General features: G+C 38.6%; 1 protein-coding gene across 4 annotated transcripts in view; it reads right to left on the reverse strand.

The window, feature by feature from the left end:
- Positions 1-14,424, reverse strand: part of LOC121951567 (ADAMTS-like protein 2) — a 40,063-nt gene extending 25,639 nt beyond the window's left edge. For 3 of the 4 annotated variants that reach the window (XM_042497945.2, XM_042497944.2, XM_088085609.1), the window contains exons 1-3: positions 14,281-14,424; positions 1,417-1,497; positions 883-986 (exon numbers count right to left, since the gene is read on the reverse strand). In XM_042497945.2, coding sequence (XP_042353879.2) covers positions 883-986; positions 1,417-1,497; positions 14,281-14,373 — 278 coding nt within the window. In that variant the 5' untranslated portion in view covers positions 14,374-14,424. The remainder of the gene's footprint in view (positions 1-882; positions 987-1,416; positions 1,498-14,280) is intronic. The other variant, XM_042497946.2, reaches the window with a different exon arrangement.
- Positions 14,425-15,708: the final 1,284 nt, after the last annotated feature.

The following is a 15,708-nucleotide window of genomic DNA, read 5'->3' on the forward strand; positions in this document are numbered from 1 at the left end:
AAACATCTGTCTCCTCCTTACCTTCCACAGCAGCTGATGGAGGCAGCAGCAGAGCTGGATATATTCTTATTGCTATTCTTTCTTATGAATATATTGTTATTATTGTAGCTTTGCACACATATTCATGTTTTTATATTTTTAACTTACATACTAGTTGTTACACAGCACTGTAGCATATGAACAGTTAACAGTTTTTAATTACACACACACACACACACACACGCACACACAGCACATTATCCTTACTATATGACATTTTTACAGATTTGAGCTGATTGTACTTTACATTTTAGTTTACACACTTACATACTGAGCATATTTAATTACATGCTAGATGTAAAGGTTTACATTTACATTTCTTACTGTATTTCTTTTTTATATTTTCTATTCTTATATATTTTTATTCTTATACTGGTGTTGATGCTTATTTCTACTTGCTATAATTCTCTATGCTGGCATCAGAGCGGCTGTAACTAACTGCACTTTCCCCTTGGTGATCAATAAAGTATTTCTGATTCTGATATACAGTATGTGCATTTTGGGACTTTCCAGTGTTCTGTTTCTTGGACACCTCAGCTGCACACCTCCTGCTCTATTCCTGCTGCTTTTAGAGGGGGTGAAGCTCATGTGACTAACCATTACTGTAATTTTCCCATCTCCACCTGATTCTTTCGTCTTACTACTTATAATAATATTGCCTCCAAGCTGCGCCTGGATCAAGTGGCCACACCTGCTTTAATTAGTCAGTCACATTCAAATGTACCTGCAACCATTTTAACTCATGGCCCTCTGTGTTAAAACCAAATTATTCAGAGAGAAGGGTAGCAGAACATATCTCACTCTATATATATATGCAATCTTTTAGTCATTTAAACACTGTACCGCTGTATGAGACAGTGTCTCTCCTGGCTCTTCACTCCTCCTCCACAGCTCCTGGAACAAGAGGACCAACTGGACCACTCCCCCCACCACTGAAACACATCCTCCTGGGACAAAATATACAAAAGTCAGAAAAAAACATCCGTTAACAATATCTATTCAGGAGAGCTGTGACACACCAAACTGCAGTTTGGGAGAATAATCAGACTCATGAACATGAACCAGCCTTCACAAGTCAGACAAGAGAATGTTGAATGTAAGGTGTAGTAGGTGTGTGTTTATCCCCTAATGTTAACCATCTACAGCCTAAACAGAAGCAGTTGATTGGTGGTGCTTGGAGGTTGTATGTTGCTCAGAAGGAAATTTTACTGACACACGTCTGTCAGACCTTGACATAGGGTCATAAATTTGTCCCTACCTGCAAGGATGAAGAGTCTCATATTACAGTCACACACAAATGACACAGTTAGGCCTACATTACACATTTCAAAAGTGAGACACTGAAATAGATTTAAAAGTATGTGAGTGTGATTATACCTTGTTGCTTGTCTGTTGGGCATTGTGAGCTCCAGAAGAGCGTGATTGTAGATGAATGTCCACCCTCCCTTCACTTCTGTCCTGGCAGACACACAGCACACACACACACACACACACACACACACACACACACACAAACACACACACACACACACACACACACACACACACACACACACACACAAACACACACAAACACACACACACACACACACACACAGAGGGAACAGATTCACTGTGTGACCATACATGTATCTAGATGGCAGGATGGCAATATCATGCTGTATATAATACAATGTATGTGGGTATCTAAAAAATCAAGCAGATCAGGGCACCCAGTAGCTCACCTGGTAGAGCAGCGCCGCATTAACAAAGGCTACATCCTTGCCGCAGCCTCTTTGCTGCATGTCATCCCCTCTTTCTCCCCTTTTCACACTAAACCTGTCCTATTGCATAAAGGTAAAAAGCCCCCAAAAATGATGCTAAAAAAAAAAAATCAACCCAATTTGCAGAGAAAAGTGTTGAGATTGTACCTTTATCCAGACATTTGTTGCATGCATTTGTTACACTTGCATGCTATCATGTAGTGGATATGTAAAACTTTAGGTTTCAACAGCACTGTAGATGTGGTAAATTTTAGGCACAAAACCAGGTAGTTCAAATCACACTTTGGTTTATAATACTTGGTTTGCGGGATAACCCCAGCGGGAAAAGCAGCAATGTCTTGGTAAGAAACACCTTTGGTCCCTCATTAAATCTGCTGGAAACAGTGACAGGACACGAACATAACCTTGCCTAACCATCCAAAAGTGTCAACCACTACACTATTGTGATTAGCTCGATATGAGTTCAGCTCAACATTCTGTTTTCTACTGAACCTGCACATCAGGTAAAATTGATTTTTTTTTAGCTAAGTACAACTTTGCAGAAAAGCAAGGACACTCTGTGTTTGTATTTAGTTTTAGCATGCTAAAAAAGGGAAAGTTACACTTTGATAAACTTACAAAAATTACTATGTGTACTATTTGATCCCTGTAACGACTTAGTATTACAAACAAAAGCACAGTTTCTCTCTCATTCATTTATTTATGGCAGCCTACCACAATTAAAACATCTGTAGCCACAAATAGATTTTCTATTTTGATAGCTGGACCGTTCATTAGGAGCACTGTTGAAACATATACATGTATCATTTTGTTATGATCGTTCCCAGTTTGTTCATATTAATGATCAATCCTCCGTGCATACTAAGGTCTGCTTCGGAGTGCCACAAGGTTCTGTGCTTGGACCAATCCTTTTCACTTAATCTATGTTTCCCCTAGGCAACATAATTAGAAATCACTCTGTAAATTTCCATTGTTAATACTGACGATACGCAATTATATCTTTCTATGAAACCAGTTGAAACTGATCAGTTACTTAGACTACAAGCATGTCTTAAGGAAATAAAAGCCTAGATAAGCCGCAATTTCTTGATATTAAAAGTTATTGTTCCTGGCCCAAAATACCTCAGAAACTCCTTTTCTAAGGACATAATTTCTCTAGATGGCACTGCCTTGGCCTCTAGCACAACTGTAAGGATCCTCGTAGTTTTATTCGATCAAGATCTATCTTTTGCCGCCCATAAAAAACAAACTTCAAGGACTGCTTTCTTTCACTCGCATAACATTCCAAAATTAGACATATCCTGTCTCAAACAGACACCGAAAAATTAGTATTGACACATATTTAAACATCCAGGTGTATTAGGAAGTACCTGAAGTGTTTGTAAAATTAATGCTAATGTAAAATTTTAAGTTGACAAATTTGCACTACATGGTCCTTGAAGTGGAGATTAGGTTTGCCAGAGGGTTATGATTTACTTCAAGTCAAGTCTCAATTAGGTAGTATTTTTTAATCCCTCAGCTGTCAAACACACATAAACACACACACATCAAGGCTCAAAGTCCTACTACTGTGTTGTCTAAACAAGCCCACATACATCCTTACTCTGTCGGATTAGCCTCTAATTCAACACATAAACACACACCAAACACATCTTCTAAATGTGTGTGTGTGTGTGTGTGTGTGTGTAAATGGTAAATGGATTGTACTAGGTTTTTCTAGTCTTAATGACCACTCAAAGTGCTTTCACACTACATGTCACATTCACCCATTCACACACACATTCACACAATGGTGGCCGAGGCTACGTACAAGGTGCCACCTGCTACTCAGTAATCATTCACACACACTCACACTCCGATGACCCAGCATCAGGAGCAATTTGAGGTTCAATATCTTGCTCAAGGGTACTTTGAAATGTTGCCCAGAGGAGCCAGGGATCGTACTGCTGACCTTCTGATTAGAGGATGACCCACTCTACCTCTGAGCGTGTGTGTGTGTGTGTATGTATTTGGCTATGTACATGACCTGTGAGCATAAAAAAGTATAAGATGCTTGCTATCAATGTGATGGCAATCAGTGTTTTTAGGATGGCGATGGAACACACATTAAAAAAGATAATTTTCTGTTTGGTGGGATGACACATTGTGACAATGCCAGTGCATTTTATCATTATGACATGCTTTGGGAGTTTTAAAAGTAGCACACAGTGCTAAATCCAACACAAATTACATTAGAAATATATATAATGTTTATAAAAGGACTGGAGCCACTAGTGTCCAATATGTTGCGTCTAATTTGCTTCCGAGCCGAGGCGGCTGGCGCCAGTAACATGAAGAGACCAAATTTCAGCAGGGGGGGGTGCATGCTGAGTTTGTTCACTTTTGGGGTGATGAGAGGGGACATGATAGAGTTAGTCTAATAAAGACTAAAGCTAAGACTAAAGACTAAAGCTGCACCAATATGACAGCATTTTGGATTCAAAGCCAATGAAACAGATGTCCTTACTGACTGCAGGAACTGTTCTGAGCTTAACTTTTGTTGAACACTGTACTGTGTTACTATAAATATCTATTAGTCAGTTTGAAAGCGCCGCAGTGGATGAGGATGTCTGATTCATGAAGTATAAATGAGGAATTATTTATACAAAACCTAATTTCACGACAAAAACCTAAACACAGTGTCAGCTGGCTAGAGGGAGATCACCAGGAAGATGAGAATTTCTGCTCAGGTAAAAGACCATTGCTAAAAACAAGCTAAGCTAATGTTACTGTATGTCACTTCCAGTACATATCACAATATAAAACATGTGTTTTCTGATTTAAAAAGTAACGTTACAAACTTAGTAAGACAGCATGTATGCCAATCCCCCAACTCTTAATAACTCCAATCGGATCTCCAGCGCACAGCTGATAGCTACATGGTTTGTTTACATGAAGTAACAGAGGTGCATATTTGACAGACTCATTGTTGACAGAGAGTTCCAATGTTACACAATGCTACGTGATAGTTATACAACTGCTTTATGCTGGAACACCGTGTCAATGTGTGTGTGTATATATATATATATATATATATATATATATATATATATATATATATATGGGTAAGAATAAAGAATAAATAAGAAGAATAAAGAAGGATGTACTTCTTCCTCCTCCTTTTCCAACATGTGATATTAAAGTTTAAGTGACTTGAGTATTTGTTTATTGAGTTATTGAGACTGAAACTATAGGTTTTGTATAGGCCTTCTTTTTCACCTTTTTGTTTTTGTACATTGCACTTGGCCATAAGGCTTGTTAGCTTTTATTTGGGTTTTGTTTTAGGTTTTTTTTTTCATATGTTCAAAATAAAGATTCATTCAGTCATTCATTTTACCATTCATCCATTCATTCATTATGTTCCACTCAGGAGCGGCTGTTGAGTCAAGTGAGACACCTGCTAAAATTTGGCAAACCAGTGTAAACCAGTATAAACCAGTTTGAAAGTTTCCACAACGACTCAACCCTACTGAAGATTACATGTGCAAAGTGTTTGCTGGATTGGAAACATCAGGTCTGTCCACAAACAGCATGATTGCACCTCTTCCTGAGTAAAACTTTGGGATAATAAGGATGTGGTGATGTAGTATGAAAACTCTTGCAAGATAACCTGTAATGTTACCATATTTCTTTCATTGTCATTTCATTACAGCCCTCAAATGTTGGAATAAGTAACCGTGGTGACCTACACTGTTGGACAGCCTGTCCTGTATGTTTACAGCTATGATAGAACTCAACCTAAACACTACCATTTATAATATTGTTGATGAATGACTGTTGGAAAGTTCAAACACAGAATTTTAGTTTAAAGGGATTGTTTGGATTTTCTGAAATGAGGTTGTATGGGCTACTTATCCATATTCAGTGTATTACACACAGTAGATGTCAGCTGGCACACCCCAAGTTTGTAGAAGCAGGCCAACACAGAAACTATGCAATGCACTGCTGCGTGGTGGGGTCAGCAACAAAATGCATTTTGGACACCTAAAAGGAGTTCCACCTAAAAAGAATCAATGACATTTTAAGCATATGCTGTATTGACAGCATTTTCACCACTTTAACCTTCAATCAGTCGGCCCAGTTTGACAGGGAAGTAATTAATGGCCGCAGTTCCCCATCTATGGTCTCATAATAGCCACCAGACTCCACTGAGAAAACAGTAATTTTACCTCACACACTAGAGCTGCTGGTCTACTGCTGCTTCAATCTGTTAGATTGTGTTACTTTGTTACTTAGGAGAATCTAAACTAATGTAATACACTTGCTACAGCTGAGTACAACCCCACTTAAAAAAATCTAAACCAACCCTTTAAAACCAGCAGCAGGATCAAGTTGAAGGTACGTAAATATCAGCATGGTTGATAATATAAGCAAATATTAGCCCATCATAGATACATCTATATCCCTATATATACAGAAATGCCAAATATCATATATGTTTTGGGTAACTTAGAAATAGTGTCACTGTGACATAGTGTGCCACAAGGTAGCAGTGACTATACCATTTTTCAATTATAAAATGTAACTAGGCTCTGCCTATCACTATTCTTTAATAGCTAAATTTAAGGTTTAGATTTCAAGTTTTTGAAAATCAATGTTAGCTTAAATTTTGTTATCAGATTTCTCATTTCAAATATCAGTATCATTATTGTCCTGTAAAATCAATCAGGCTCCAACACGGAGTCCACCTTGACTGTCCAGATGTAAAGTTGTGAATACAAAGGCTAAGAATGTCATCCCTTGAATTAAAAAAAGAGCGGGTTTAGGATTGGGCAATATAACTGTGTTATGGTAAACCATATTCAGAAATGCCTAAGGTGTGTTTTTCAATACTGTCATAAATACAGGTGCTGCTCTTTCTATTAAACTCACTGTATGTAGTGCACAGCATGAACCACCAGAGCTCAATCTCTGGTCTCTACTGGTGGAACAGGCAGCTGAGCTGAAAGACACCGCAACACCCAGTGGTGGAGGGAGCAGTTACGGGACTGTAAACAGCAGGCGGCCAGCAGGCAGAGAGAGCGTGGGGAATAATGACATGTTTTTTACATATAACTTGGTGAATTAAAGTCTGTGTAAAGTGATTGTTAAAATGTGTTCTGAGTTTGTCACATCACAGAAATATGTTATTAAACACCTGACCAAATTTGAATGGCCAAAAAAATCACCAAGTATGTAAAAGAAGGTTTCAAAATCATGAAAAATGCACAGTATTCGCTGATCTGAAATGCTGTGGGCGTGTCCGCTGGAGGAGCGGAGGCCACGCCCAATTGTGCGACTATGCTAATGATGCTTCCCATTTTTATACTGCTACATTGTCAGAGGCGGGGTTATGATAAGTATAGCTCCAATGCATTGTTGAGCTATGGTTTTAGGCCAACCCAAAAAACTACTCCACAATTCAGTACTATATAGTAAAGTGTCTTTGTAAGATGTTTTCAACAATCAGTTTCCAACATTTATAATGTGTTTTGAGAAAAATCTCTGAATTCACTTTACATGGACTTTAAGGATTTACTGTATTTGGACCATACAGGGGCTGGTGATTGTTGGAACAGTGGACTTACCGACTACATTACTAGTAGGAGTAACCAACAAGATGTTTGGGTGAGCTTTATTTTGTTCTGTGACCTAGAGAATGTTGAATTTAAAAGGTCTTGAAAAAAATATATATATATTTTTCACAAATATGAACACGTTTGAATATGAGCATACTTTCTTTGTGAGAAAACATTATTATCTAGCCCTTATGAGGCCTACATCTCGAAAACTCTGTTCGGTGCACACAGCCAATACCTGCATGAAGTGTACATGCAGTTAAATTAAGCTGTTCATCTCTTCATCATCTTGATAGGAAATTAATGACTGTTGTTTCAAACTAAGACATGTTAACACAATAAATTTAAAGCTTTAAATAGAAAAAATGACCTCACTGTGGCTATGGTGCATTCCGTTTGTGTGTAATAATGTGCAAAGACTGGTTTGGCACTGTTGGAAGACAACGTCTTTCAATGCTCTGCCAAAAAAAAGCATTTTAGATGTCATGCCAGTTGTTGTGTGCACTACACAACTTTTCTTTTCTACTGCTGCCATCAGCTTTATGTGATTTTATGTGTAGTCAACTTATCCACACAGCTTCGTTTCACATCCAAAAGCCAGGCCTCTTTTAAGCTCACTTTACAGGATGCATTTTTTCTTTCAGTGGCAAAAATGAATGGACGGAATGATAACCAGACAAATATGGGGCATTTTATCAGCTATCTCTTGGGCATTAATGTTCAGTTCATTCATGTGTGGTCATGGTTTAGAAAAAGAACTGCGAGTGCTGCCAACAACTGTTTGCACAGCCTTTGGTAATGCATCTGTTTAGAGTTTTAATCATCGAGTCATCATCGAGACCCCAAGACACACTGATAGGTTAGATAGTGATAGGATAGTTACTCAGTTAAACAGTCACACTGTAAGCCTTTCGGTCAGACAGAAGATCAGTCATTTAGTTTGTCAGTCAGCTTGCTGGTCATTTAGGCCACAGTAATGAATGTGGCCAAATGGTGAGTAAGTGATGCTTACTTTCCAACACTAAATGAATAAGATCTTTTGACGTGTGCTTGTATGGGTTTCTTATCTTTAGACAGTAAAACCTCACCTAAAAAAATCAGTATCAGTTTAAGTGGATGCTACATTAAGAGTATTTTTACTTCTTTACCTCCATGTCAGTGATTTCCAATACGGTATTATTAACGATACAACATTATTGCAATTTTAAATGTGTTACGATAGGCTAAGTATTGCAGTTTTAAATATGTTGTGATATGCTGAGTATTGTGATTTTAATTATGTTGTGATATGCTGAGTACTGCGATTTTAAATATGTTGCAATATGCGGAGTATTGCGATTTTAAATGTGTTGCGATATGCTGAGTATCGCAGTAACATGTATTGTGATATATTGCAATTTACTAGCCTTTTTCTTCTGCAAATCATTCCCCTAACGTAAGAGTTTGTTGTAATATCTAAGATAAAGTTTTCAGTCAGTGCATCTCAATTCAGCCACTTTAATTGCAGTAAATTGTATCTAATGGACTGAAAAAGTAATTGATTTTGATATTGTAGTTGGCAGCCAAAACTTCAATTTGTATTTGTGACATAAATAATTGATGTAATAATCAGAAATCAATACTTTGCATCTGTGTATTGATAAGATATTGCCAAAATATTGTGATACTATGCTACAATACCCTCCCCCCTTGCTTAGTTTCCATGTCCGACTTCAGCCTACTTCTCAAAAATGGGGACATGCCAATTGCCATCTGCTATATGTTATACACTGACTTTGGAAAAGTGCTCCATACAATCCCACTCAAAAAAAGTTTTCTTAAGGTGGAATTGTTGTTTTTCCTGCAATTGCTGGGTAATTGAGATGGTCAATGTTCATTTGACAGACTGAATGACTGAACCACTTTTATACTTGGCCACAAAAAACAAAAAGGCAACAAAGAGAGGTGTAGTTGAAAATATTGCGGGGGGGGGTAAATCCACAAAATAGTGAAGCACTGTATGAGAACCAAAACTATGACTGAAAACAATGTTAGCTGCTCTTCCCCTTACATTGCAATGAGAAGCATCTCAGTATATTAATATTAGATGTAATTTAGTGACAATATTACTGAAATGTTTAACTTACAAGACAAGAATAGAGATTGTTAGATTCTTCAAGATTGTTTTCCTTTTTCTGAATATGAGTAACACACATAAAGACCCCTTTAGGGTGTTATATGAACATTTACCAGTAGTGGATGAAGTACCTGAAAGCCACACTTGAGTAATTCCCTATTATTCGGTTGCCCCAACAAATCACTTAGGTTGCTCCAACTGGTGCAGAACGCTGCTGCACATGTTCTAACAGGAACCAAGAAAAGGGACCATATTTCTCCTGTTTTAGCTTCGATGCACTGGCTCCCTGAAGAATCCAGGATTGAATTTAAAATCCTCCCCCTTACTTACAAAGCTCTAAATGGTCAGGCTCCATCCTATCTGTCACAGCTCATAGTTCCTTACCAACACTGCGCTCTGAAAATGCAGGATTACTTGTGGGTACCATAGTTTCCAAATGCAGGATAGGAACCAGAGCCTTCAGCTACCATGCTCCACTCTTATGGAACCATCTTCCAGTTTCAGTTAGGGAGGCAGACACCGTTTCCACAGGTTGCCTGGACGAGCCTATAGTTAGGCTGACATAGATTTAACCTGCCGGGGGACTTTCTATGGGGGTCAGAGAGCAGTGGGGACTAACACTGCTCTCTGCTTTATGTTTAAGCCATAATAACTGATTAGTGACCCTAGTTTTTTTAGTGTGTTTCTTGTGCTCTGTTGAAATCCCCGTCCGTGTGATGGGGAGGGGGGAGAGGTGGCAGAACTTACGGCCCGATCCGGTGGGGGTGGTTTTGAGTCCGTTCAGACCTGCCACTCTGGCTCTGCTTCCGCTCTCTTTCTTTCTTTTCTATTACTGCTCTCTGGCATTCATATTTAAGTCATAACTGTTCAGTGACTCTAGGATCCTCACTGAGTGCTTATCCTTTTTACTGTTCACCACCTTGGGTCTGTTGAACTGCACAACACTAATCCCATTGCCTCTCCGGAGCATTCCTGCTTCCTTGTTTCCTAGCTTTCCCGAATCCTGGCTGCAAACCTGGCTGTGCCTGATCGTGGTGATATCTGTGCTGGCACTGTGACCCCGCCTTTGGTTGTGCTCGTGATGTTGCTGCACTGATTCTGTACCCCTCGCTCGCTCTGATTGTGCTCTTGGTCCTGGTTGCGCCGATGCTGTGATCATGCCTCTGGACACCTCCGTATCAATATATGCATGAGACTCTTATCAATATCATCACAGACCCACAATATGATCATAGAGTGCATTTGATAATTTCACACCTATAGTTATTGTAATATGACATGCGTCTGTTTTCACTATTGCTGTTGATGCACATAACCTTTGTCTCCATGTTTTTGGAAGAATTCGTACCAATATTCTCTGTTTCAAATGCTTGTGAAAGGTGTCTGAATGTTGCACAAGAAAACTTATGTCGATACAGGTTTCAAAGGATTAAGTATTGGAAGTAAATGTACAAGGTACAAGGTAACTTTACTGTCATTTTACTTAAATGTGGTTTAGGAAGAAATTAAATTTTAAGGTGAATTAAACCAGTGGTCAGAATTTTGAGAACTATTAAGTTTTTTTCTCTGTAAGAAGTAGACCTACACCACCTAAAAATGAAGCCTACTTTACACTTGAAGAAAAGCAAGTGGGGTTTTTTTCACATCAGGAAAGAAAGAACAAAGAACAAAATCCATCTTTTCCTTCCCGCCCATTCCAACATTTTAGAAGTGCATCCATCCCTCACTCCTTCCTTCCCTATTGTGTAGAAAGCAATTAAGATACTTAGGGGAAATAGTGGAGTATACATTCTTTAGGAAATGTAGTGGAGTAAAAGTGAAAGTTAAAAGAAATCTAAAAACTAATTTTTTAAATATTTAAGCGCTGTAATGAAGTATGGGATGAGAGTCAGGTAATGTGAGTCAGGTAATATAACAAATAAGGTTTTACACCTTGGGCTCTTAAAATATTAGTAGCCAATCACCGTACATTACTGAGTTGTTACTACAAATGTTGTTTAATAAAATAATTATCTTGATTGGTTTAAGACTATTAGTATGGGCAGGCGAAAGAATCAAAAATGAGAACTTGCATGGATGTGACATACTGACTTTCTCATTTTGGTAGTAAGAGTAGAGTGCTGCAGCTAAATAATAATAAAATATTAATAAATATATTTATAATCAAAATATTTTGCAACAGACCTTTTACGGGAAAGGCTTTTGAGTGAGTGGCCTGCTTGATGCATTCAGATGAAATAGATCAAAAAAATGGAGCTAAAATGGGACATTTTTCTGAAGTGAAACGAGCATGTTCTTAGGTTACCAGATGCCATAAAATCACGACTTGTGTGACTCTGTACCATCTTGTCATATAACCAGCTTTTTAGTATTTAAAAAAATGTGAGAAGATACAGTGAGCTCATGCCTGCCCTTATAGTCTGGAATTAGCCATTACTGCTACACACATCAGGCACATGCACATACAATATGGCACCAAGGAAACAGGTAGCGAGAGAACAGGGAAAGAATGGTAGAAAAGTAGGATAATCTTTTTTTATGAATAGCCACATGTTACATGAATGATTTAATGAATTAATGACTTGACTGACAAATGGATTTGACCATTTAAAAAAATAACAAACATGATTGTCCCATTTTACCTTTTTAGCTGTCCCATTTTACCTGACCATGTTATCAGAGTGAGGTCAGGGTTGTCAATATGTTTGCAGTTTTGAGTTTCTATATTATTTTACCTGGCAATATATTGTCTTCATAGAAATATACCAGAGCTCTATGACGAGCTCTAAAAGCAGGGTTTATACAGACAAGGGCGAGTCAAATTCAAGGATATTCAAGTACTTTTTCAAGCACTCTTTTTTTTATTATTATTTCAAAGGATGAAATTGTTTTCTCTACAACCATCTGCTGCTGCTGCAAAAAAGTGCAAATTTGTAAATGACCAAATATGCCAAGACCTAAAATCTATATATTATTAATTGACTGCTGCTTATCAACTGCCGAATTACAGCTTAAAACTCTGCCAGCTCATGAAACATCCTGGTGCTGACTATTTACTCGTGTCTACCATTGTTTTTTGGGGGTTTTTTTGCTAAAAGGGCATTGGCAAATAATTGCAGTCACCGCCGTTCTTTGCTTTCTAGTTTACACAATTATCTAATACGTTTTATTAAAAAAAAGTTATCATTTAGTTATCCTCTACACTGGGTTTAACGAATATATTTTGGTCTGGTCAAGTGTGAAAAGTAGGCTTTATTCTTTTATGAGTATTAAAAGAAATATCATCACAACTAAAACTCAAGAAATACTTCATAGTCAACTTCCATTTTTTTTCAGACAGACAACATTAGTAGACACATTCAGCAGTCGTTTTCTGTTGCCTCTCCATATAACTAGTTTAATACAGAGGACAATGCATCATTGAAAAATGGTAGCATGGACTTCATTACCATTTTTTAAATTTCTGACAGTAATACAAAATAATGTATTTATTCATAAAAGGAATAGTGTAAAACACTATATATATGTACATTTGATGATCTTGGAGATATGAAATAGATTTTGAGCTATCTATCCAATTTCCCAGGTACTTTATTGTCTCATCTATTGATAGTCTTTGAGTTTGTGTTGATTCTTGTGTATCATATTAGTGCTGTAATGTGTTCAGCCGTACATTCAGTATAAATGTTACTGAAGCACAATCTAGTTTATGAAATACTGTGAAAATACACAAGATTCCAGGAAGAGTAGCCACTGTTTAATACAGAAGTTCATTGGGATCTTAATAAACAAACAAACAAAACAAATTCAAGTACCTTTTCAACGGCCAAGTTAAAAATGTCTAATTTTCAAGGTATTCGAGGACTTAAATTCTTGACTGTTGAATTCAGAACCACCTTAAGTACCTTGTATGAACCCTGGAAAAGTAACATTTAAGGTAGTATTCAGAGTTTAAGGTAGTCTTATTGGAAATCTACCAGAAAGAGTCCCATTTTACCTGACTTTATCCTACTTTCTTAAAACACTGGCAAATCCTCTGCCTAACTTGTAAAACATGCATAGCCGCATGCATTGCTTCCACTCAAATAGATGAAGTGGTAAAGTTCAACAAAACTGCTGTTTTTAGCTCCACCATAAACAAACAGGCAAGTTGAATAGGGGGAAGCAATATGACAGTTCAAACATGGAGCCCCCCTCAGAAAATATGTTAGACAATCCACACAGAAGAACAGGTCACACTCATAGACTGTATAGTCACACTCATCTGGGGCACACCGAACTCCATTTACAATTTATACAATTTATGCCATTTCACTGCTGCCTTGTTTATAGTCGAATGTAAACACAGGCGAGATGGCCGTTTTACAAGTCCATGAAGCAACATATGCACGCGAGCATCCCAAGAAAACTTTTCTCGGAGGTTCGCCGAAGGGAACAGTGACATTCCCGCATTTGGAAACAGTTAGCTTACCTTCACAAAAACTATTGCACTATGCTTAAGCCCGAACTACTCTAGAGACTGAAATTTCATTCAGACACGTTGAGTGAATTATGTGTTAGCCGAACTGAAAATGGCTCCAAGAATTAATTTACGGTGAAAAGTAGACAGTGCCGTTGACGATAAGCAACCCAGAATCACAGTGACAGACTTGTGTGGAACTCCTCTCCACTGGAGCAAACTCCCCAGTCCCCCTTCACAGCGTTCAAGCTTTTCACAAATGGACACAGCTCTGAGAGGTGAACAAACAGCTAAAGTGCTATTTACCTTAACGGGCCAGTTGTTCGTTAGCGGGAGAACCGGGAGGTGTAGGAGGAGAAAGGAGCAAACCAGGAGAGCTAAGCCTCCGTTACCGAACATGGTTCATTCATGTCATGGACCGACTACACTTCCCCTCCCCTTACCTCCGCTCCCCTCCTTACTCCTCTCCTTCTGCCCTCCTTCCTCCTCCCACTTCGACCCCCTTTTGATGTAGCTACGCCTCCTGCTCTCGCTCGCGCTCACACACGTACGCACGCGCACACACACTGCACTCCCACTCTTGGCTCAGTTTGACATACACATGATGTGTGTTTCGGCTGCTTGTTTTGGGGGTGGTGTTTGGAAATCCATGTGTGTTTAAGTTGTTTTGCACAGATTTTCAAGTTGTCTTAGGGACTGTTCCTTATTTATGAGAGGGTAGAGGGTGGGGCAAAACGGGGAAGGCACCTCAACTATTCTTTTAAGCACTGGAGAGAAAATTAGCCTATGTTTTTCGATTTTGCTTTGGGGAGGGCAAGTGAAATAAAATTATTTTTGTTTTGAATACGCTGGGCCATACTCAACTTAAGGCCAACAGGCCAAACCTGCCGCCTTTTCCAATTCACAATAAAAAATGAAGTGATTCATATTGTGAAATCGAAAAAAGTGCCAGTGGAGGATCCCCCACACCCTCCAACAGCAGTCCTAGTTAAGCCATTCTAGAAATGTCCTAAAAATCGTAGCAACTTTCTAGAATGCTTGAAGCATGCTAAAATCCTAGAGTCATCCTAAAAACCTATGAATATCCTAAAATCCTAAAGTCCTAAAAATCCGTGAAACCTGCTAAAATCTTAGAAAGTTCCCAAAATTGTAGGAGTGTCCTAAATCCAAGGAAACTCTTAAAATTCCAGAAAGTGCTAAAATAGCGCCACTTTAACAGTACTTTTGGTGTAAGTTTGCCACCAAAAGCACCTTTCGCATGTGCATGAAACGTTGGATGGCATCAAGTGAGGAAGCGGCCAGACAGATGGCACCTGCTACATCCACATGATTTGTGCATGAGTGGTGTCACTTGAGGATGTGGCCGGACAGAACCTGTCGCACCCGCATGAAACATGGCAAGATGGGTTCAGGTTGAAATGCTGCTGATAATGATGTAATATAGGGGGCACAAGGGTACCTATGGGTGGGCAAGAGGGGAGGTGGATGGTTCCAACAAGCCCCTGACTTTCATGCAGGAGTCTGGATTTTATTTCCTGTCTTTTATGTCTGTATGTGATGTTTTTTATACACTTTACCATGTGCCTCCTTCCCCTAATCCTAACCATCCGTGCCAGCATGCACATTTGTTGTGTCCTGTCATTGGTTGCAGTGTGCTTGTGCTTGTTTCAACATCACATTAGCGACATCCAAGAACGTAAAAAGAAGATGCAGGTGGATACCTGAAGGTGATGT

This window comes from Plectropomus leopardus, chromosome 12, assembly GCF_026936395.1.
Source record: "Plectropomus leopardus strain MGB_pleo_1.0 chromosome 12, ASM2693639v1, whole genome shotgun sequence".
NCBI classification, from domain to species: Eukaryota; Metazoa; Chordata; class Actinopteri; order Perciformes; family Serranidae; genus Plectropomus; species Plectropomus leopardus.